At 39.2% G+C, this 23075-nt stretch overlaps 1 protein-coding gene across 1 annotated transcript in view; it reads right to left on the bottom strand.

Moving 5' to 3' along the window:
• Window positions 1-2785: 2785 nt before the first annotated feature.
• Window positions 2786-23075, bottom strand: part of LOC127668500 (STAM-binding protein-like) — a 174341-nt gene continuing 154051 nt past the window's right edge. Inside the window, exons 4-8 of the mRNA XM_052162137.1 lie at window positions 11131-11255; window positions 10243-10380; window positions 6060-6172; window positions 4917-5034; window positions 2786-2842 (exon numbers count right to left, since the gene is read on the bottom strand). Of these exons, the coding sequence (XP_052018097.1) occupies window positions 2786-2842; window positions 4917-5034; window positions 6060-6172; window positions 10243-10380; window positions 11131-11255 (551 nt within the window). The remainder of the gene's footprint in view (window positions 2843-4916; window positions 5035-6059; window positions 6173-10242; window positions 10381-11130; window positions 11256-23075) is intronic.

Here is a 23075-nt window from a genome sequence, read left to right as displayed (position 1 = left end):
AGTTCAGTCTTAGTACATAGAGAAATGAATTGAGTCTGGTAGACATCTGACAGCTGCTTTGCATTCTCTGTGAAGTGTGGTGCTATACATGGGAGAAAAGTCATGTTCTGACTACTAGTGGATTTTATCTGCTATTATTCTAACGTGCTTGGTAGGATATGCCTACAGATTCAATCATGACAGTCTTGCTATAACAGTAACCAAAATGGTCTGGTTAAAATTTTGGCCATTAGACAAGATGAAATCCATACCTAGATCTTTAATCTGGTCCTAAACCCACACTCTGGTACATAACAGATCATGAAAAGACATACTGCTGTCTTTTTGGACAAACTGCTTCCTGGATGTCTTCATGTTCATAGATTAGTGCTACTTTTCCCAAAGGTCAGAGAAACAACTTTTGCAGGGGGATCTGTCAATGTATAGACTAATTTACTCTCATTGGTTTTTTTATTATTATTACTTGTATTTGTACTACTCTCTTTATCCTTATCATTACTATCATCATTATCATCATCATCATCATTATTATGATGATGATGATGATTATTTAGATGTATACCTATTTCCTTAATTACCTCGAGTTGCTGAGAGCAAATGTTAAGCGTTTGACCCCAAATGAGACATTTAAATCACACAAATACACACCAGACCTAACTACTCAGAGGCCATGGTATAACATGACCTATAAACAGTATAAAAGGTGGAAGATGAGGAGGAGCACTTTGAAAACGTCTGTTCTGGACAGGATAAGCCATTGCACTCATAAAAACCCAGCAACTGTGTTTACTTGCACTATACCTTTAAAAAGTGAAGCCCTTACAGCATGCTATCATACATATTAAAGAAGCTCCTAGTCCAGCTTTATAAGAACAGCTAATAATATCAAGTGTTTTGGGTATAATGAGTCATTTTTCTTTAGGGGTAGAGAGAGAAGAATTTTTCCAGCATCCACGGGACACCACAGGGAAGACATGCAACACACCTGATTGAACACAGCAGGTTTTATGTTTTTTGTTTTTGTTTTTGTTTTTAAATGTTACATGTCCCTTGGCTTCCAGGGACAAGGACCTTAGCACCATGCCTGACAAGCAGAGTTTGATCATGGAATCTAACATAGTAGTAGAAAATACCTGATGCCTTCAAGTGCTCCTGAACTTGAGAGAACCTCTAGCATATGTTCTCTAGAAGCAAAACAATAAACACATATACAGAAACACACACACAGAGAGAGAGAGACAGAGACAGAGACAGAGAATAAATGTACATTTAAAGGAGACATGATAGTTGAAGAGATTTTTCTTTTTAAATTGGATTCTGTGCAATTTGAGGGAAAAATCAATGTGTTGTGATTAGCTTCACTTCTGAACAGTGCCAAAGTCAGAAGCATTGAATAGAATAGTTGACCACCCACAGGTCATAGTGAGCTTCTTTCTGCCAGCATGCCACCAGCAGCGAGTTTGTCCTGCCATCTCTTGTTGAGGACAGTATCTTTGTGTGAAGTGGATGCAAGTACTAGTCTCATTGATCAGGTCATTAAGCATTCAGGGAAATCACATGCTGTAGGAACCATGTTCAGGCAAGCACATTACTCTGTGTAGGCCAGACAGATTTCCCTGGTGTATTGTCTTGTGTTTTGTGGCAAGATTGTTGAATCAGTAGTATATCCATCAGGACAACTTGGTTGTCGGACTGGACAAACTGGAGCAGGTGACATGGTGTATGAGGAGTGGAGAAAGTCTTCCTCATCTTATTTATGTTCTATAAATGTGATAAATTGCACAGGGCTTTAGTCATCTTCTCTTGTCTTCCAGGGTTTGAGAGGTGGTCACTTTGTTACCAAAGTTCTTTTCACATCTGTGATGAACTGAAGATTCAATATGAAGTGAACATCACAGAACAAAGTCAGCACTTTAATAGTATAAGCCTGAAACCGCATCCTCAAAGGTTCTTCAGGGAGCCTAGCAGAAACACACATCCCTAGGATATTTTCTGGAAAATACATCTTTTTCAGTTTTCCATGATGTTGCAGTACCAGACTATAGTAATCTCATGTAGGGAGACATCACATCATGCCGTTTGTACTAGAAACTGAATACCGGTGGTCGACTCATGTCAGATTAAAGTCAATCCAAAAGCAACGAAGTTTCTATTGAGTCAGAAAATTCTCTTTAGTCTTCATTAATCCATTTCTCTCAGAGCAACATTCTGAGTAGATGAAAAATGTAGGCTGATGTCTGGGACCTTTGAGGGGATTCCCTTCTGCAGTTGGTTAGCGAGTCTTGGAATTATAATCTGTCCCACATCTACCCTGTGACAGATGACGCAGACCAGTTTTGGGTGTACTGAATCCTTATATACAATATATGCTCATGGTTCATGGCCAAAAATATTGTCTTAACCTCTTAATAAATATGTTTTATAACAAAATCAATTTCTAATTGTTATGAACTCCTAATACACTATCCTAACTTTAAATAAACCTCATATAGAAAAAATACGTTTTCTTTTGGCCACCAAGTATAACCATCCAGACTGGTACACATACATGATGTAGATTAAACATTCAAGAGATAGAAGCAACTTGTATAACACATTGAACATAACAGATATGTATACCATCCTACATACATGCATATAACACATTCATATGTATAAAACACTCAGAGGGAGAGAAACATACATGTGCACAAGTCCTCATGCATACACACACGTACACACACACACACACACATACACACACACACACATACACACTCACAACTGAAGGTGTTTGGGATTTGACTCATCTCAAATCTGTGACAGTCACCATGATGTTCCGGGTGTTGACATGACTGCAGTCCTGCAATTGGAGAAAAGGAAATGTGGATAAGTCATGGTAAGCTTCAATTTTGAAACAACTTATACTCTTTATATTATAGCAAAGGAAAGTCTCATGTGATCTAGTCTACACCATATATCCTAGAGAGCACAGAAGAATCTTGGTGTTAAACTCCTGACACCTGCTCTCCAGTGCTGTATTATAGGAAAGGAGCACTTTGGCAGATTCCAGAAGTGGAAATGCTGGGAACTGAATAGAGGGCCTAAAGTTTAAAACACAAGCAATCTCACTGCATAGCCCTGTCCCAATCCTCTAATGTAAAAAGCTAACTGTAGAGCAATAATTGTCATCTTAGAGGTGAGATTATCTTGTTGGTGGCAGCTATGGGAAAGGGTCTGGGACCCAGTACTCCTCCCTAGTTCTCCTCATGATCAGAGTCAGTGTGTCACCATATATCTTGGCACATATTTTCCAGAGTCACTTGCAAAATATTGCCTTATTAAAAGGATCAGTAAGTCCAGTGTATTATTGGAGTCATTGTATAAATCAGATGATAAAAGTTATCTAATAGTCTTTGAGGGATGCTTAAATATGGCATACAAAAACATGAGGAGTAATCAGTCTGACTCAGTTTGGCTACATAGTGTCAGATAGCTTTAAACTCATGATTCACCTGCTATAGCTGTCCTGCTGCTGGCTTTGTCGGTATGCTTTACATTGGCCAGAAATAGAAAGTGTTGTTACAACTTGGAACCTTGGCATTAGATTTCTAGGCATCTTTTTCTTTTTTATAATCATGCAATCTCTTTCAACTTTGCAATACTTAACATTGTTATATTACAAGACAGAGCTATGTAGTTTAGAATACATCTGTTCGGATCTTCTTCCTCCCATCTGACTGAAAAATGTTCTCTGCTTTTGAACCATGAGAGTACTCAACTGGGAACAATGGAGATGATAAAATGTGTAACAGAATCCACTGATCTTATACAGAAGCAGGCACTGCACAATCACCTGACTCCAGATCTAGGGCATCTGACAAACTCTTCTCAGCACTACAGGTACTGAACCCACAGATAACAGGCTTAAATTGAAAATGGTATCTGCTTTCACAAGTCTACACAATGATGGTACAGAAAGAAACATAGAAATATACATGTTTTACAAAAAATCTTAAATTTTATTAGGTCTTAATTGTTTGTTATAATCAAGAGTATAATGATATATATATATATATACATATATACATATATACATACACATGTATTATGACACATATAAAGCACACATACACAGAGAGACAGAGACAGAAAGACAGACTGACTCTTGGAATTAGCAGTCTGATATAGGATCTTAGATTACTTTGGATCTCTGTGACTGAATTTCTGGTTCTTATATATTTTATGGGACAGGTTCTAGTCCTTTCACTATGTTGCTACATTTCCTTTGAATCTAAACTCAATGGAAGAGCCCTGGCTGATATGCAATAAAGTGAAAGAATCTTGCTATCTGGGGCTGATCTGACACACAAAGATCTGATCAAACTAAGTGTGTGACCAGAGAAAATAAAATGGGAGAAGAAACTACCTCCCTAGAGAGTTAGAACCATACTCTTCCAGACAAAATTACTGGTCAAAATTTGCATAATTAACCTATCTTGCATATTTTTCATTTGCATTCAGATCACTGACTGCGAGTTAGTTAATGACATTGATAAAGCATTAAATAAGCTAATGTATGTAATACTTTGTTCTTTTCCTCATGTTACTGGGGATGGAATTCAGAGCCTCAAGCATGCTGCTCTCACACTCTGACCCTGAAGTACATTCAAGTTTTGCTTCCTTAATCTTATCTTGATGTTATTAGTTACCCCAGATATCAGGTTTGAGGGACAGAAAGGACTAGCATCTCAGAGACAGTCAATGACTAGATTTCAAATATGAGAAAACTTCTATCCACTGATACCTGAATCCTAGATATTTGGTTATTGTGAATTGTTAAGAAGAGGGTGGTGAAGATGAACTGCCAGGAGGGTAAGGAAAAAATGATGAACCCAATCAGCACTGTGTCCTGCTGAAAACACGCCCTTGATTACTTGTACAAAGATACATACACAGAAGAGAGCTGTGTCCTGTCTGTGGGCATGAAACCCTCTCCGTGGACAATCGGATATTTCTTGTAGTCCAGTAGGTGTCAGGGTGAAAATTCCAATTCTGAAATGAGAAAAGGCAGACACAGTTGCACACATTTGCCTCCAAGTCCTAGTTTCCTCTGTCTCTCTTTTCTACCTTTCTTTCTACCATTTTCTTTTGTTTGTTTTCTTTTACTCATTTCTCTTTTTTTCTTAGATGTCTTTTTTCATAGATGTCTCTCCCTCTTTCTCTTTTACCGTCTCATCTCTCTCAAAACCTCCTATCTCTCTTCTCATCTTCTTTGCACAGTGTTTCCCTTCTATTTTAGTAACTGCGGAGTATGTCTGCCTATTGTAATTGATTATGGTCCACGCTGTCCTCCTCCTAGACCTTGACATCCATGTCCTAGTTTTAATTATGCACTAGTTTCTTATTGTTTCTCCTTTCTTTTTTCTTTGATGTCTTTCCCCCTGATCTTCCATCTATACTTTCTTATTCATTCATTCATTCATTCATTCATTTATTCACTTTCCTTCCTTTTGTCATATATAAGCATCTCTGTCTCTCTCTCTCTCTGGATCCCTTTCTTGCACGATAATCTAAGTGGGCAGAGGAAGTCAACAGTAGAAATATGTAGGAAGAACAATGTAGCAATGAGTTAGGTCTGTTTAAACCAATAAATTTGAGGGAGAAGGGACAAAATTCTAAAACCAGAGCAATCTTATTCCTGTAGCACATCAAGTGTACAAAAATATTATAAAAGAAAGCAGGATGACTCATTGCTTGCCCAATACTACCTCTCCTGAAGAATTCAGAATAACACAGAATTGGGAAATAAAAGACATAAAACTCTTATAAAGTGTTTTCTGTGGAATTTCTTCAATCTCTGCCTCTTGAGTAAATTACTTGAGAGGTTGTCTTAGAAAACCAGCAGTGGTGTCATCTTATCTTTTAAGAGTGGCTGGTGATCATTAGAATATGCACCTTAAAGGAAGGCTTTCATAGCAATCAATTAAGACATTCTGTACATAGACAATTTTTAAATAGTTTGGAGCCATTGACAATTTTGTAATTCTAAATTCCAGACTTGAATCTCACATACTTACTGTTTATACTTGGGAGCACACACCACAGCTATGGATTCAGGGAGCATCGTTTGGTATGCAAAATGTGTGTGTAGATCTACACTTGACAAAAAGGCTGTCTGGGTTGGATGGGTCTGAGAAGACAAAAGAAGTCAAGAATTGTAAGTTAGCCCAGTCAGCTATGCTTGATCCACCAGGGAAGGGAACAATCTGTTCTCTCCTGTGATTTCCAAAATCTCTCCATGCAAACCCACATCTGTCATGTGGAAAAGGAAAATTGAACCATCTGCCTTGTCCTGCAAATTATAAAATTCAAAATAAACTGAGGAAAGAGAAAATTATTTGAAATGTAAATAAGTAATATATCTAATGAAAAATACAGTAAAGGCGCTATGGGCATGGCCAAGTGCCTGCTTAGCATGCATAATGAAACATCATAAACTAAAAAAAAGTTTTCTCATTTACTGTCTCTTTGTTTTCAATTTTGTGAATGGGCACCATGACCAATGCAAGACTTATATAGAACACTATTTAATCAGGGCTCCCTTACAGGTCCAGAACTTCAGTCCATTATCATCATAGCAGATAGCATGGCATCATCCTGGCAAACATGGTGCCAGATGAGCAGAGAGTTCTACATCTTGTTTGAAAAGCAAACAGGAACATAAAATCTCACAGGAAGGAAGAAGGGTTTCAGAGTTCATGCCCAAAGTGACACACTTCCTCCAAGAATGAGAATCCTACTCCAACAAGGCCATATCCTCTAATAGTGTCACTTCCTTTTGATCATCCATGCCTACATAAACCTGATGTCTAGACAGTAACTATTTCAAGTTTTGTCTTTCACGTTTAACCCATTTCTGCTTCCTTCCTGTCAACAGCACACTGATTAATTCATCATTTTTTTCTGATGACTACTTCAACAATCTCTCTGGGAATGCAGCTGTTGACATTGAATCCTTCCTCTGAGACCCATGGGATTTCTCCCTATGTGAAGAGGATCTACTACACTCCTTCTGATGTGGTACTGTACTACTCACACGATCATACTCTTTCCTTTACTTCCCTTCCATTCTCACTGGGTCACCATATGTAACTACCCATCAGACAAATACATGCATGAGTCCCCACTTACAGATAGTAATCTTACAGAGAGTAATGGTTGCAACCCAGTTAAAAAAGTTACATTTCTGCCCAATGAAGGCGAAGTACTACTAGAATTGAGGAGGTTCATACATAAAATGGAGGAAGACATGGTGAGATCAAGAGAGGTTTCAATTTCAGAGGAAGGAAATGAGAAATTTGGAGCAGGCTTTTTGCAGATTTTCATTTCTAAGTTGTCTATGCATATAGATGCCTCCACCTTGAGCCATTTAACAACGCTATTTATGTATGTACACTCACAACTAAGCTGTAACTTATTTTTTCCTTTTTTATTCAATATATTTTTATTTACATTTCAAATGATTTTCCCTTTTCTGGACCCCCACTCCCCAGAAGTCCCATAAGCCCCTTTCACTCCCCCTGTTCTCCCACCCTCCCCTTCCCACTTCCCTGCTCTGGTTTTGCCCTATACTGCTACATTGAGTCTTTCCAGAACCAGGGGCCACTCCTCCGTTCTTTTTGTACCTCATTTCATGTGGATTATGTTTTTGGTATTCCAGTTTTCTAGGTTAATATCCACTTATTAGTGAGTGAATACCATGATTGATCATTTGAGACTGGCTTACTTCACTTAGTGTATGATGTTCTCCAGCTCCATTCATTTGCCTAAGAATTTCATGAATTCATTGTTTCTAATGGCTGAATAGTACTCCATTGTGTATATACCACATTTTTTGCATCCATTCTTCTGCTGAGGAATACCTGGGTTCTTTCCAGTTTCTGGCTATTATAAATAGGGCTGCTATGAATATAGTGGAGCTTGTATCCTTATTACATGGTGGGGAATCCTCTGGGTATATGCCCAGGAGAGGGTATAGCAGAATCTTCCGGAAGTGATGTGCCCAGTTTTCTGAGGAACTGCCCAACTGATTTCCAGAGTGGTTGTACCAATTTGCAACCCCAACTCTTTTTACATATGTATACTCACAGCTATGCTATAATTTAAAACATCAAGCCTTTGACAACTAAAGTGAAATCAAAGAAAAATTGAAGAAAACAACAAACAAGAAGATACCATGTCCAAACCATCTCTCAGGTCCTACATGTCAGTAATCTGCTAACCCATTTCCTAAGAGCAGCTTTCTCACTTCAAATTCCCCTAGATTCTAGGTCCTAGATGTCTGCTTCAGTATGACCGTTATGACAGACTCCACATTGACCAATTCCTAATCAAGTGACTTCTTGTTTTGAGGCACAATATTACAGTTCACTCAAGTTGGCACCAAATTCCCTACCTATAAGTCTTATTGTCCCGAATGCTGGGAGTCCAGGAGTGTGACAGTACACCCAGATTTTATGACATTATTGAACATTGCAATCTCTGTCCACCATGACTTAGAAAGCATTAAGTCAATATCCTCAGAACTCCAGCAGGTCAAATCCTGAAGTCATTCTTCCTGCATCCCTGTTATGCGGCTTCTGAGAACATCCTATCCAGTTCTCCTTCACCCTTGTTTCTTCTTCATCCCTATACACCCTGCTTTTCTCATTAGACATTCACCTAATCTGCCAGGGAATTGTTTCTCTTGCAGCCAGTTCTCCCTATTTACCAGGTTCATGAGCCACCTGCATGTGGCTCAGGTCCCTCTCTAGGCTTCTCACAACATCCTCCCAATGTTGATGCAGTTGGAATATCTAACATGTGCCTTCAATTCCAAACAGTATAACTGAACCCTGCTGTCAAGGTCTGTCCTCTTCTGCAACCCTATTCATGTTTATGAGAGGAGCACTTCTAACTCCATGAGCCCAATTGAAATCCTGCCCAGTCTGACTCCTCAGCCTCTACCCCTATTGCCTGGGTATCTGAATTACCCTGATCCCTCCTACACACACAAACAAGACTATCACCTTCTTATCCTCATTCCATGGTATAAGCTCCCAAACCACACCTGACATTCCCTTCCCAAGGAGCCCTTCAACTCCTTAATTTTAACTTCTGGAGTATGGTGTTGGTTACATCATTCTTTTGCTCAGAATAGTCCAGAGTTTTCTCTTTACTCCAAATCACTCTCTATTTTTACATCCCATCCTAGACAAGGTATGCCAGGGTTCTCTTTGGTTATATATGTGAAGATCAGGCATCCATTTCCAAAACAAACTGCAAATCCTAGCCAACAGAAATGCTCACTGATATAGGATCTCAGTGTATCTCTCTCCAATGCTATCCCCTCTCCCATAAATATTTTGGGCTCCTCCTCCCAAGTCATCATGTCACTTTACATGTGACAGCTCTTCCTCTGCAACCCTCACTGTCCTATATTTCTCACCTGAAGTATATTGTGCACTTTGTCTCATGTGACCTGGTGCTCATTTTATGTGTGATTTCCCTTTTGAGTCCCAAGCCACAAAAGGCCAATATCAGTTGGCCATAATATATTGTTGAATTTGGCACAGCAGGAAGAATGTATACAATTGGAATGAAGAGCATCAGCACTTCCCAAGGTCTGACTAGAAGTTTTTGATCTCACAAAAAACACAAATAATGCTCCTTCTTGGGGCTTATATTCGTTGTTAGAATAAATTCAATAGTTTTGTGAACTTCAGTCTTTGAAAATAACAGAATCATCCAAGGGACTCTCTCGGCAAGTAAATGTGTTTTCTTGAAAGTCCAAACAAGTCCAGAGATGTTCAAACACTTCAAAATCTTGCATGTAAGATAATTTCAGTGTACACAAAGGAAGTACTTCTTCATAAATAAAAACCACAATCATTAGAACAGACACTCTTGGCTTACTTAAGTTTCTACACCTTTTAGGTATATGGTCTATATACATTTTCTCATATATCCTGGCAAGCTACCATTCTCCACGCAGATTAACATGAATTTGAAAGTTTGAACAATTACTCCTGGTAAACATAAAATACAAAGAACTGTAAAAGTGCCAGGAAATGCTCCTTTGATTTGAACTGCACACTATTGATTATATATGCTAAGAGCCGATGATCTGGAATGAATTGACTCTGTGCACAGCAAGTTTTAGGTAGGCTGTTTCGAAGAAACAGAAAAGGAACCCTCATTACCAGAGGTCCTTTTGCTTACATGTATCCATCCTAATGTAATAAGTCCCAGTCCTTCTTGAATAAAGAAGAGATCCTCCTCATGCTTTGCACAGCAATAATCTGGGCCTCCTTCCTGGACAGGAATGAGGATATGGCTGATGTGATACTCCTCCCCAACCTGCCAGGAGAAAACAACTTGTTACAACTCTTGGAGGTCTCAGACCCATTCTTTCTCACACACAATAGGCCCCAGACCAGAAAGTGCATGAATCTCATTTTTCTTTCTCCCTTTGTGGTTTCAAATTCTTGGCTACTCTTGTGCTTTGCTGAGATACAGTTAAAAAGGAACAGATGTTGAGTAGAAATGTAGATGTCCAGCTTGACACCTCCTGGGCTTAGAGTCTTTCCAGTAGCAGCCAGTAGGATTGCTCAGGAGTCCAGAGATGCCTAGGAAACTAGTGCTCAAAAGCTTACCAGAGTAGCTACTCAGACCAGGACCTAAAAGCCATTGATTTCTGGTTACAACTAGGCAACTTGTCTGTTTCCGGGACTTATGCCTGGCTACCTGCATTTCTGCTTTCTGTCTGCATTCTTTTACCTGTAGGTAATATAGAACTTTGACGCTGAGGCTCATTTGAACTTGCAAGAAGATTGCAGCCTCAGTTTGCCAGTGCCTGGAATTTCTGGCACTAGCCCCCATCTAGAATGAACATTTCTATCTATAGCATTGAACCACGTTGTTCATTTCAAAAGACTCTCTAAAGCAACCAAATACAAAGTCATCCAATACAAGATGGCCAGCCTTGTCACCCATAGTTCCTCTTGGAAGGTGATGTGTATGGATAGAGACCCTAGATATGTTCCCTGAGAGTCATGTAAAGTCAAGGGGAAAACAACAGGCTCAAATCAGAAGTGTTTATATCTTTACCAGGGCTCCACATAGAACACCACATGTCTCTATTTTTTTCTTGGTGTTCATTCCTGCTGCAGTGAGGAATTTATCGCACAAATCATGAGGGAGGACCACCTGGCGCAGGCCTCTGCCCTTCTCAACTGTAATGGAAAAGAGAGAAAAGTATGAGGAGACAGGGCCTGGTATCCCTGAGGAGAACTCAAGCCTATCACCCTAGGAAAGTAATGCAAAGTCATTGAGATTCTTTTCTTCATCCCCCTCCTCATGATAGGCAGGGAGTTTTACTCCAAGCTCTGGTTACTGGTGTCTGAGAGAAGGGGCCATGGGCTTTACTGTCTGCTTAAGTGGATGGAGCAATATTTTTGGATGTGACTCTGAGCTGATATAAAATTTCTCTGTGAAAGTCTTCATTGGACAAAGTCATCTCCTTGGTTCTTCATTCATATCTCCAGATTTTTTGGCATTTAGGCTCTGAAGTCTAGACTTGTATTTTCCTGTGTCCACCTGAATGTTGCCTTAGACCTTGATTCACACAAATGACTTACAATCTGTGACATCCTGGCATGCATTGAGTCAAACTACACTTATTCTATAGAATCCATCTTGAAGAAGCCAGCTGTGGTTATGCTCAATCATATGGAGCATTTATGCTAGATCTGTGAGGCTGTGAATAAGTCCTTCAGGTCATAAGAGGACGCAGAGAGCACAAATATATACACAGTTTCTTATCTCATGGTCAGACTACCACAATCTGTCCACAATCTTGCAATGTTTAAGGACGAGGGAGACCCATGGGGTCTCTAAACTGGAGGGAAAGCTCAGAAATTTTTTAACAACATCTGACAGATACATATGGAAATATTGCTCTGTCTCCACATGCTGACAAGACAGTCAGATTGTCAAGACAGATAAAAGCAGCACTCATCTCATGAGGTTCTGTTACCACAGCATAGCCAGCAGATCCATGGAAGCAGAAGACTGAGCACATGGCAGGAGATTCAGGATTCCGTGTGGGTCCCAGTGTTCCAGACTTGAGGCACCTGTCCAGCACCTCTGCCTTACCTTACTGGTGAGCTTCAGTCTCACTCCTGTTTTCCTGACCCAGATGCAATTTGAACAACTTCTACACAAGGCTTGTCCAAGTAAGAAAACGATGATGACTCACCTGGACATTCTAAGGTGCCAGTTTCTGCAGCCTCCTTGGCAGCTGGTGATGTTGTTTGAGCTGCTTCATCACAGGCTTCCTTTGCTGAAGGCACCACTGTTGGGCTGAAAGTTCCAGTTGTTACTGAATAAGGCTGAGCTTCCTTTGATGAAATTGGTGCTCCAGCGCCCACCTCCCACCTTGCTTATTTTTCTTGAGAACCATACCGTTTTAGAAAAGGAAAGGAAGCCCATTTTGAAATTCCTGTTCTGGTCTTCCTTTTTTTTTCCAAGAATGATGCCTTCTTGGACAGTTCTTCTTCCTTCTTCTTCTGTAGGAAAGGAAAAGAATTTAGGCCACTACTTCAAATTTTGGAAGAAACGTCTTTTCAGCCCAGATATGAGCAAAGTGTAGTTCCGTTAAAGTCTGACATTTGAGCCTAGGGCCAGTATCCCTGGTGTTTTGGAAAATCCATTCTTCTACCTTACTCTTTTCCTGTTTATAATAAAGTTAGGTTTCAGTCTTCTTAGTATGCCATGACATTGTGTGTGTGTGTGTGTATGTGTGTGTGTGTGTGTGTGTGTGCATGTTCATGTGTGTTGATTGGATTACAGAGGGAGCCCTGTCATTGACTCACACTTCAAAGACACTGCACAAGACAGTCCTGGGATCAGACTGTGTAGATGTCACACAGTCCTCCTATATCCATGCTTCTCCTCACACTGACCTTTTCTGTCAAGTAAACAAGATGTTCTTCAGTGTATTCATTAATCAGGTCTCTCTTTAGCTCCTCAGCCCTTACAAAAATCTGTTTTGTTGTCTGCAATACAAAACCAAAATGTATAATTAGAACAGTGCTAATGTCAGAAAAGAGAGAAAGAAAAGAAGATGGCAAGGGCAGCAGTATCTCGTGCATGTCTTGAACGCAATTCCCAGCCATCCCCTCTATACAGAATTCCTGAAACAGCGTTGCCCCCCCCTTCCTTCTAGTGTCATCATCTGTGTCTTTTTGGTGAGCAACTGTGTTCTGCTTTGGAGATTTTTGGTCAGCCACATTGAGAATGAAAACCTACCTTGAGGATATTTGATTTTTTATAAATCTTCAGAATCTCTTTGTACTTTTTATCTGCCGGGAGCTTTTCCACATAGAGTCTAAAGGAATAGAGCAGAGAGACTAAGCTGCGCAGAGAAATTAAAATGTCTAAATGAGTCCCTAAGGAATCTTGGACTCTGTAGTCACTGCTTTAGAAGTTACTGGTATTTAATAAGGCACACCCTGAGATCCCACATCAATTTCCATTACTTAGACTGGAGAAAAACTATCAAAATTCTTCCATGATACTGGCACATTCAGCAAACATTAGTTGTCAATAAGCATAGTTAAAGTGATACAGTGCCAGTTGGTCATTTCAACACCCAGGAGGCACCAGATAGACCCACAATCCTTGAGGAAACAGGTTGTACTCCTGGACTTCATACTAGGAAATAAACACAGTGGTCTGAGTCTTTCATTCCCACTATTAATCTTTGCTGACATAGCACTTTTGTTTATTGCTTCCTGGGAGTGTACCACCTTACCTCAGACATCACTAGGTAATGAGAGGAGATACTGAGGGTGCTCAGTTCTAGGTGGTGATGTTCGCTGGGTACCTAGTCTCATGATGCACTGAAAGATGCTAGTAAACTGCTTCAACCCTTATGTCTGTCCAAGATTCAAGATTCACTGCCTTGTCAAAAACTCTTCTTGAGAAGAGGATATGACCAGAAACTCAGTCTGGGAAGCTGATGTATGGGAGAACTTGTGACTTTTTGGTAAGAGAGATTTGTTATTGGAGAAGGGAAGAAATGAGAGTAGATTTTTTATGATCTCAAGAGAATGCCTTCATTTTACAGGAAACCACCAGTGGAAAACCAAGAGAAACCCTGTTGTAGTATTTGTACAACAAGGGGAATGCAATCTGTGGTACCTCAACTCATCTGTAAATCTAAGCTCTCTAGTTGTGGAACAGTAATTGATGTACCTACTAAACATTCAGTCTTCTGAAGATCAATGAAATCATGTCCAGAAAACCCCTCCCTATACTACATATATATATATATATATATATATATATATATATATATATATATATATATATATGGCACACCCTGATATATATATATATATATAGATATATAGATATATAGATATATATATAGATATAGATATAGATATATAGATATATAGATATATATAGATATAGATATAGATATAGATATAGATATAGATATAGATATAGATATAGATATAGATATAGATATAGATATAGATATAGATATAGATATAGATATATCTCAGGGTGTGCCTTATTAAATACCAGTAACTTCTAAAGGATATATAAGGATATATATATATATCCTTATATTCTGTTTCACAAAATTTAAGGCCAACTAGGATTGGTGAGACTTTTCCATCTTCCCCTTACTAAAGTCAAAGCACCCTTGTCACTGAGGCTGTAAGAACTATTTCATGGTGACAGCTTTACAATCTGTTTTTCACTCTTCTTATGCAATACAATGAATAGTTTGAAGAAATCCCTATGGATGGATAACCACACTGAAGCTAGGTAGTCAACAATCCTCTGGTGACTATGAAGCTACAGGAATGCCTACCTCTCTCCTATAGAACTCAATAAGCGTGGCCACCCATCAGAGACAAATCTGTGACTCTTTACATCAGGGGAGATTTGAAAATCAAAAATAGCTATCAGTTCAGATACACACTGATTTTCAGCCCTCTTTTCTTCCACTATGAGCTGGACCTTGTGTGCCATTATATTTCCTTATTTATAACACCACCACCTTTGTTCCTCATATCTTTGAATCACAAGAAAAAGTCTGTGTGGGCAGTTCCAGAAATCTGATGAAAAGATAACATCCTCAGGTTCTATAGCTGTCAACAAAGAAGAAAACCCTGAATAAAACAGCAGAGTGAGCAAAAAAACGAGTTCCAGAAAAGGAGTAGAAACTGCAGGTTCTCACGTGAGGTACTTGTGGTAGAGCACAAAGGCTGCTTCCTTTTGTCCACATTGATCAAGGTCAGCTGCCATTTTATAGAAGTTTTTGCTCAGGCTCATATAAAATGCCAATGAAACATTCTTGTTTATTTCAATGTTCTGCCCAAGAGCACTTAACAGTTGGAACCGCTCTTGGGGAAGAAGAGTGGCATTATCATGCCTGGCGATGTTCTAAGACAAAAAAGAAAAGTCAGGAAACATCAAAACACTTTGTCTGGCATGCTGGCATTTCAGCTCTCTAGCACATTCATGTCTTTGCCCACACACACACACACACACACACACACACATATATACACACGCAATTGTATATGTATATCTGTGTCAGATTCACAAACCTCTCTCCCTGAAGAAATTAGAGTGAATAGAACACCCCTTGTGTCAATTCAGTTTCATACATTTAGTGAATAATCCCACCTTGGGATTTCCTATTATGCTAGTAAAATGGTAGATTTGGGATTAGGGATGCCTGTTCCCATTGAAAAACATATTGCAAAGGAGCTCTGAGGGAATGTTCAACTTAAGTAGCCGGCTTACAAATAGGTTATTTATTGAAATCAGGACCAGAAGACTTCACATAGCTGTGAGTGGTTGTGTACACATAGGAGGGTTATGCATTTGCATGATCATGAGGAATGAAAACTAAATTCCTGATGGTTTTTTTTGGAGATTTTTATTCTATAAGCAATTGTTTGCTATTTGTTTGCAAACATTTTTGGCGTGAATGGTTTTTTTTTAATTTATTGATATATTTATTTACATTTCAAATGATTTCCCCTTTTCTGGACCCCCACTCCCCAAAAGTCCCATCAGTCCCCTTCCCTCCCCCTGTTTTCCCACCCAACCCTTCCCACTTCCCTGTTCTTATTTTGCTCTATACTGCTTCACTGAGTCTTTTCAGAACAAGGGGCCACTCCTCCGTTCTTCTTGTACCTCATTTGATGTGTGGATTATGTTTTGGGTATTCCAGTTTTCTAGGTTAATATCCACTTATTAGTGAGTGCATACCATGATTCATCTTTTGAGTCTGGGTTACCTCACTTATTATGATGTTCTCCAGCTCCATCCATTTGCCTAAGAATTTCATGAATTCATTGTTTCTAATGGCTGAATAGTACTCCATTGTGTAGATATACCACATTTTTTGCATCCACTCTTCTGTTGAGGGATACCTGGGTTCTTTCCAACTACTGGCAATTATAAATAGGGCTACTATGAACATAGTGGAACATGTATCCTTATTACATGCTGGAGAATCTTTTGGGTATATGCCCAGGAGTGGTATAGCAGGATCTTCTGGAAGTGAGGTGCCCAGTTTTCGGAGGAACCGCCAGACTGATTTCCAGAGTGGTTGTAGCAATTTACAACCACACCAGCAGTGGAGGAGTGTTCCTCTTTCTCCACATCCTCCCCAACAACTGCTGTTCCCTGAACTTTTAATCTTAGCCATTCTGACTGGTGTAAGGTGAAATCTCAGGGTTGTTTTGATTTGCATTTCCCTAATGACTAATGAAGTTGAGCATTTTTTAAGATGTTTCTCTGCCATCCGAAGTTCTTCAGGTGAGAATTCTTTGTTTAACTCTGTACCCCATTTTTTAATAGGGTTGTTCGGTTTTCTGGAGTCTAACTTCTTGAGTTCTTTATATATATTGGATATTAGCCCTCTATCTAATGTAGGATTTGTGAAGATCTTTTCCCAACTTGTTGGTTGCTGATTTGTCCTTTTGATGGTGTCCTTTGCCTTACAGAAACTTTGTAATTTTATGAGGTCCCATTTGTCAATTCTTGATCTTAGAGCATATGCTATTGGTGTTCTGTTCAGAAACTTTCTCCCTGTATGGATGTCCTCAAGGGTCTTCCCCAGTTTCTTTTCTATTAGCTTCAGAGTGTCTGGCTTTATGTGGAGGTCCTTGATCCATTTGGATTTGAGCTTAGTACAAGGAGACAAGGATGGATCAATTTGCATTCTTCTGAATGCTGACATCCAGTTGAACCAGCACCATTTGTTGAAAAGGCTATGTTTTTTCCATTGAATGTTTTCAGCCCCTTTGTCGAGGATCAAGTGGCCATAGGTGTGTGGGTTCATTTCTGGATCTTCAATCCTGTTCCATTGATCTGCCTGCCTGTCACTGTACCAATACCATGCAGTTTTTAACACTATTGCTCTGTAGTATTGCTTGAGGTCAGGGATACTGATTCCCCCAGAATTTCTTTTGTTGCTGAGAATAGTTTTACCTATCCTGGCTTTTTTTGTTATTCCAGATGAATTTGATAATTGCTCTTTCTAACTCTGTGAAGAATTGAGTTGGGATTTTGATGGGTATTGCATTGAATCTGTATATTGCTTTTGACAAAATGGCCATTTTACCTATATTGATCCTGCCGATCCATGAGCATGGGAGGTTTTCCCATTTTTTGAGGTCTTCTTCCATTTCCTTCTTCAGAGTCTTGAAGTTCTTGTCATACAGATCTTTCACATGTTTGGTAAGAGTCACCCCAAGGTACTTTATACAGTTTGTGGCTATTGTGAAGGGGGTCATTTCCCTAATTTCTTTCTCAACCTGCTTATCCTTTGAGTATAGGAAGGCCACTGATTTGCTTGAGTTGATTTTATAACCTGCCACTTTGCTGAAGTTGTTTATCAAGGAGTTCTCTAGTGGAGTTTTTTGGGTCACTTAGGTAGACTATCTCAGACTCTTTTACACTCTCTAGTTCAGAGGAACTGCACACTCAGAAAGTTGTCCTTTTATTTTTATATGACTCATCAGAAATTGCACAAAATCACATTAAGTTATATTTTCCACTCACTTTGTGGCAAACGACATGATTTCTCCTATATACCCACGATTATATACCTATTCAATGATCCCAGGTCCTTGTCCCCTGCTTTCTGCTGGATTTCCCACAGGGAGGGAGTGTGTAACTGAGACTTCTGAGTTCACTTTCTACATAGTTCTCTTTTACACAACCTCCTGAACTGTTCAATTCATGTATTGCCAACTCTCCTTGTCTCTTTCATACAATTGATTTTTTTTTTACCTTTTTTCCTTAATTGTTTTTAGTTATTTTATTTACATTACAATTGTTATCCTCTTTCCTAGTTTCCCCTCCAAAACTCCCTATCCCATCTTCCCTCCTCCTGCTACCCAACCCTTCAACACCCACTTCCCTGTCCTGCCATTCCCCTACACTGGAGCATCCAGACATAGACTAACAGACTGGATAAGGAAACAGGACCCTATATTTTGCTGCATACAGGAATCACACCTAAATGTCAAAGACAAAAACTACCTTAGAGTAAAAGGTTGGAAGACAATTTTACAAGCCAATGGTCTCGGGGAAACGAGCCAGAGTAGCCATTCTAATATCAGATAAATTTGACTTTCAACCTAAAGTCATCAAAAGAGACACTGAGGGACACTTCTTGCTGGTCAAAGGAAAAATCCACCAAGAAGAACTTTCAATTCTGAACATCTATGCTCCAAATGCAAGGGCACCCTCATTCATAAAAGAAACTTTACTAAAGCTCAAAGCACACATTGCACCTAACACAATAATTGTGTGGGCCTTCAACATTCCACTCTCCTCAATGGACCGATCAGGAAAACAGAAACTAAACAGGGACACAGTAAAACTAATTGAAGCTTTGGACCAATTGGATTTGACTGATATTTATAGAACATTTCACCCTAAAGCAAGTTCCTGATGTTTAAGAGGCTCAGAAATTAAGATGAGAATCTTCAGTAGGCCATACAGGCTTTGGGAACTCTGATCACCTTGGACCATAGCATTGTACAAGGCTATCTTGGGTTAGAGTGTTTGAGAGCAGTATTCAATATAGTGTAATGACTAACTGGACAGAGCATTGACCTATTTTCTCTGATCCCAGTGGCAATATAAAGAAAAATTGATATATGAGGAGTTGGGTGAAAACATTTGAGAATTACTAGCCAAACACAGAAAAAAGACATTGAGATTTTAAATTTGCCTCAAAGAATTCCATGCAAATTACCTTTATTTGTAACTGTGTTGAGACCAAACTTGTTGTTCCTATACACGAAGATTCGTCATTGCCTAGACTCTGTTGGTCTGAGTGCCTAGGGTTCAGGAGGTTCCCACCTGTCACAAGATGAACAATAAGTTAGGAAAGGAGATACTTTGTTCTCTGTGAATTAATGTTATATTACATTAATATATGCATTGCTAAAAAAACCACTGCACCATAGTAAGTCAATCTCCATTGAAAATTCCTGGTAATCCCCTACAATGCTGCATAAAGTCATTCCAGGACCAGGGTTCTCTCCTTCTTCTCCTAGTTTCTTCTTGGGAATGATTTTATATGTGACAGGACAGAGAAGTGGGAGGGGGTTGATTGGGGAACAGTCAAATGCAAGAGGGCTTATGGGATTATGCTGAGGGGCAAACAGGGAAAGGGAAAATCATATATAATATAAACAAAGAATATAGAAAATAACAAAAGAGAAAATTCCTATAGATGATAAGTTTCAATTTATTTCAATTAAAATTGTAAGTGTATTATTCTGCAATTTGGGTTGTGTCTACCATCCTGCTTCAGTCACTTAATTGTAGGATTAAAAGCTTGTATCTCCATGGCTCCCAAGTGCTCAGGTGGCATGTCTTCACAAGTTGTGCTGGCACTGGCACTTCTTTTAAAGATTTTGCCTGGAGGATTACAGCAGGTAATATAGTTTCTTTGTGTCCTAGACATGACACACAGTCACATTTTCTGTCCTGAAATTTCCATTCAAACCATAAAGATCTGGTCCATGAGGGTTATACTCTGAGTCCCCAGTAGGACACAGCTGCTAATCCTGGCAGGCCAGACAGGACAACCCTTTCCATAGAGGGTTGGCAGATGTGGCAGCCAGTTTCCCTCCCATCACAACACTGCTACTGAAGAGCACTGCAGTTCAAAGGTTAATGTGGAAACTGAGTGCAGGATGGCTAACACAATGAGACATCTTGGCTTTGAGTGTTCCTGTGAACACCCCAGCTCTCTGTCTGCTTCTCTGGAAGACCTCTCATGAACTACCTGGGTGTGTTATCTACACTGTTCTCTCCTATGCACTCTACCTCTAGGTGGGCTCAGAGCCCAGCCTGTTAGTTTTGCTACTATGGAATGTGAAGATACTTATAGTGAAAGATGGAATGCTCTCTCCAAAATCATGAGCTCAGATATATCAGAGCCAAAACTAACACTAGGGCACCAGATTCTAGTTCAGTACATTCCCTATGCTTCCACACTTTCTGGACTTCTCAAAATATATGGGGATATCAGCTAAAGAAATGTGTAGATTTCTTTCCTTTCCAGACATTTTAAGGTTTGTAATATGAGCAAAGTTTGGGAATATAGGTTTGTCCTTATCATAAGGACTCCAAATTGATTCAGGTGTTGATTGGCTAGTAGGTAGAATAGTATCATGAAATTGGTAGTGATGTCCAAAATTATAAGAAGGGACAATTCATACTGCTCAAAGGAAAAGTCTTCCAAGATGAACTCTCAATTCTGAACATATATGCTCTGAACATAAGGGCACCCACATTCATAAAAGCAACTTTAATAAAGCTCAAAGCACACATTGCACCCCACACGATACTAGTGGGAGATTTTAGCACCCCACTGCAAAAAATGATCAAATCATGGAATCAGAAACTAAACAGAGATACTGTGAAACTAACTGAAGTTATAGACCAACTGGATGTAACAGATATTTATAGAACATTCCACCATAAAGCAAAAGAATTTACCTTCTCAGCACCTCATGGTACCTTATCCAAAATTGACCATATAATTGGTTACAAAGCAGGTCTCAACAGATATAGAAATATTGAAATTATTCCATGTATCTTATCAGATCACCCTGGCCTAAGGCTGGTCTTAAGCTCAAACAACAGCAATGGAAAACACACATATACATGGACTTTGAACAATGCTCTTCTCAATGATAGCTTGGTCAAGGAAGAAATAAAGAAATTAAAGACATTTTAGAATTCAATGAAAACGAAGACACATCATACCAAAATTTATGAGACACAATGAAAGCAGTGCTAAGAGGAAAACTCATAGCTCTAAGTGCCTCCAAAAAGGGAATGGAGAGAGCTTACACTAACAGCTTGACAGCACACTTGAAGGCTCTAGAACAAAAGGAAGCAAATACCCCCAAGAGGAGTAGACTGCAGGAAATAATCAAACTTAGATCCAAAATCAACCAAGCAGAAGTAAAAAGAGCTATACAAAGAATCAACAAAACAAGGATCTGGTTCTTTGAGAAAATCAAGATAGATAAACCCTTAGCCAGACTAACCAGGGGGCATGGAGACAGTATCCAAATTAATAAAATCAGAAATGATTAGGGAGACATAACAAGAGCTGTGGAAATTCAAAAAAAATCATCAGATCCTAGTACGAGAGTTTATACTCAACAAAGTTTGAAAACCTCGATGAAATGGATAGCTTTCAAGATACATACCAGGTGTCAATGTCAAAACAGGATCAGATAAACCATATAAATAGTCCCATAAGCCCTGAAGAAATAGAAGCAGTCATGAATAGTTTCCCTTCAAAAAAAGGCCCAGGACCAGATGGGTTTAGAGGGGAAGTCTATCAGATCTTCAAAGAAGAGTTAATTCTGATACTCTTCAAACGTTTTCACGAAATAGAAACTCAAGAAGCACTACTGAACTCATTCTATGAAGCCACAATCACACTTATACCTAAACCAAACCAAAAATACTGAACAACACCCTGACCAACCGAATCCAAGAATGCATCAGAAGTATATAATTCACCATGATCAGGTAGGCTTCATCCCAGTGAGGCAGGGATGGTTCAACATAGAAATCCGTCGTTCTAATTTACTACATTAACAACCCAAAGGAAAAAAAAAACAATGATTATTTCATTAGATGCTGAAAAGGCTTTTGACAAAATTCAGCATCCCTTCATGATAAAAGACTTGGAGAGATCGGGAATCCAAAGCCCATACCTAAACATAGTGAAAGCAATATACTGCATACTGAAGAATTGAAGACCCAGCAAAGAATCCACACACCTCTAGTCACTTGATATTTGACAAAGGAGCTAAAAACATCCAGTGGAAAAAAGACAGCATTTAAAAAAAATGGTGCTGGATCAACTGGAGGCCTGCATGCAGAAAAATGCAAATTGACCCATTCTAACTAATCAACATCAAACTAAATGGAGAGAAACTTAAAACAATCAGACTAAAATTGGGGACCAGACAAGGCTGCCCACTCTTTCCCTATCTATTCATCATAGTACTTGAGGTCCTAGCCAAAGCAATCAGGCAGCAAAAAGAGGTCAAAGGTATACAAATTGGAAAGGAAGAAGTCAAAGTATCAATATTTGCTGATGATATGATAGTATACTTAAGCAACTCCAAGACTTCCACCAGAGAACTCCTAAAGCTGATAAACAACTTCAGCAAAGTGGCTGGATATAAAATTAACTCAAACAAATCAATAGCCTTCCTCTACTCAAAGGATAAACAAGATGAGACAGAAATTAGGGAAATGACATCCTTCACAATAGTACCAAATAATATTTCACACCTAGGTGTGAACCTGACGAAGCAAGTGAAGTGTCTATATGAGAAGAACTTTAAGCCTCTGAAGAAAGAAATCGAAGAAAGTCTCAGAAGATGGAAAGATCTCCCATGTTCATGGATTGGCAGGATCAATATAGTAAAAATGGCCATCTTGCCGAAAGCAATCCACAG

Source organism: Apodemus sylvaticus, chromosome 18, assembly GCF_947179515.1.
Source record: "Apodemus sylvaticus chromosome 18, mApoSyl1.1, whole genome shotgun sequence".
Classification (NCBI taxonomy): Eukaryota; Metazoa; Chordata; class Mammalia; order Rodentia; family Muridae; genus Apodemus; species Apodemus sylvaticus.
Note: the sequence above shows the minus strand (reverse complement) of the source record. Positions and strands in the feature narration are given on the sequence as shown.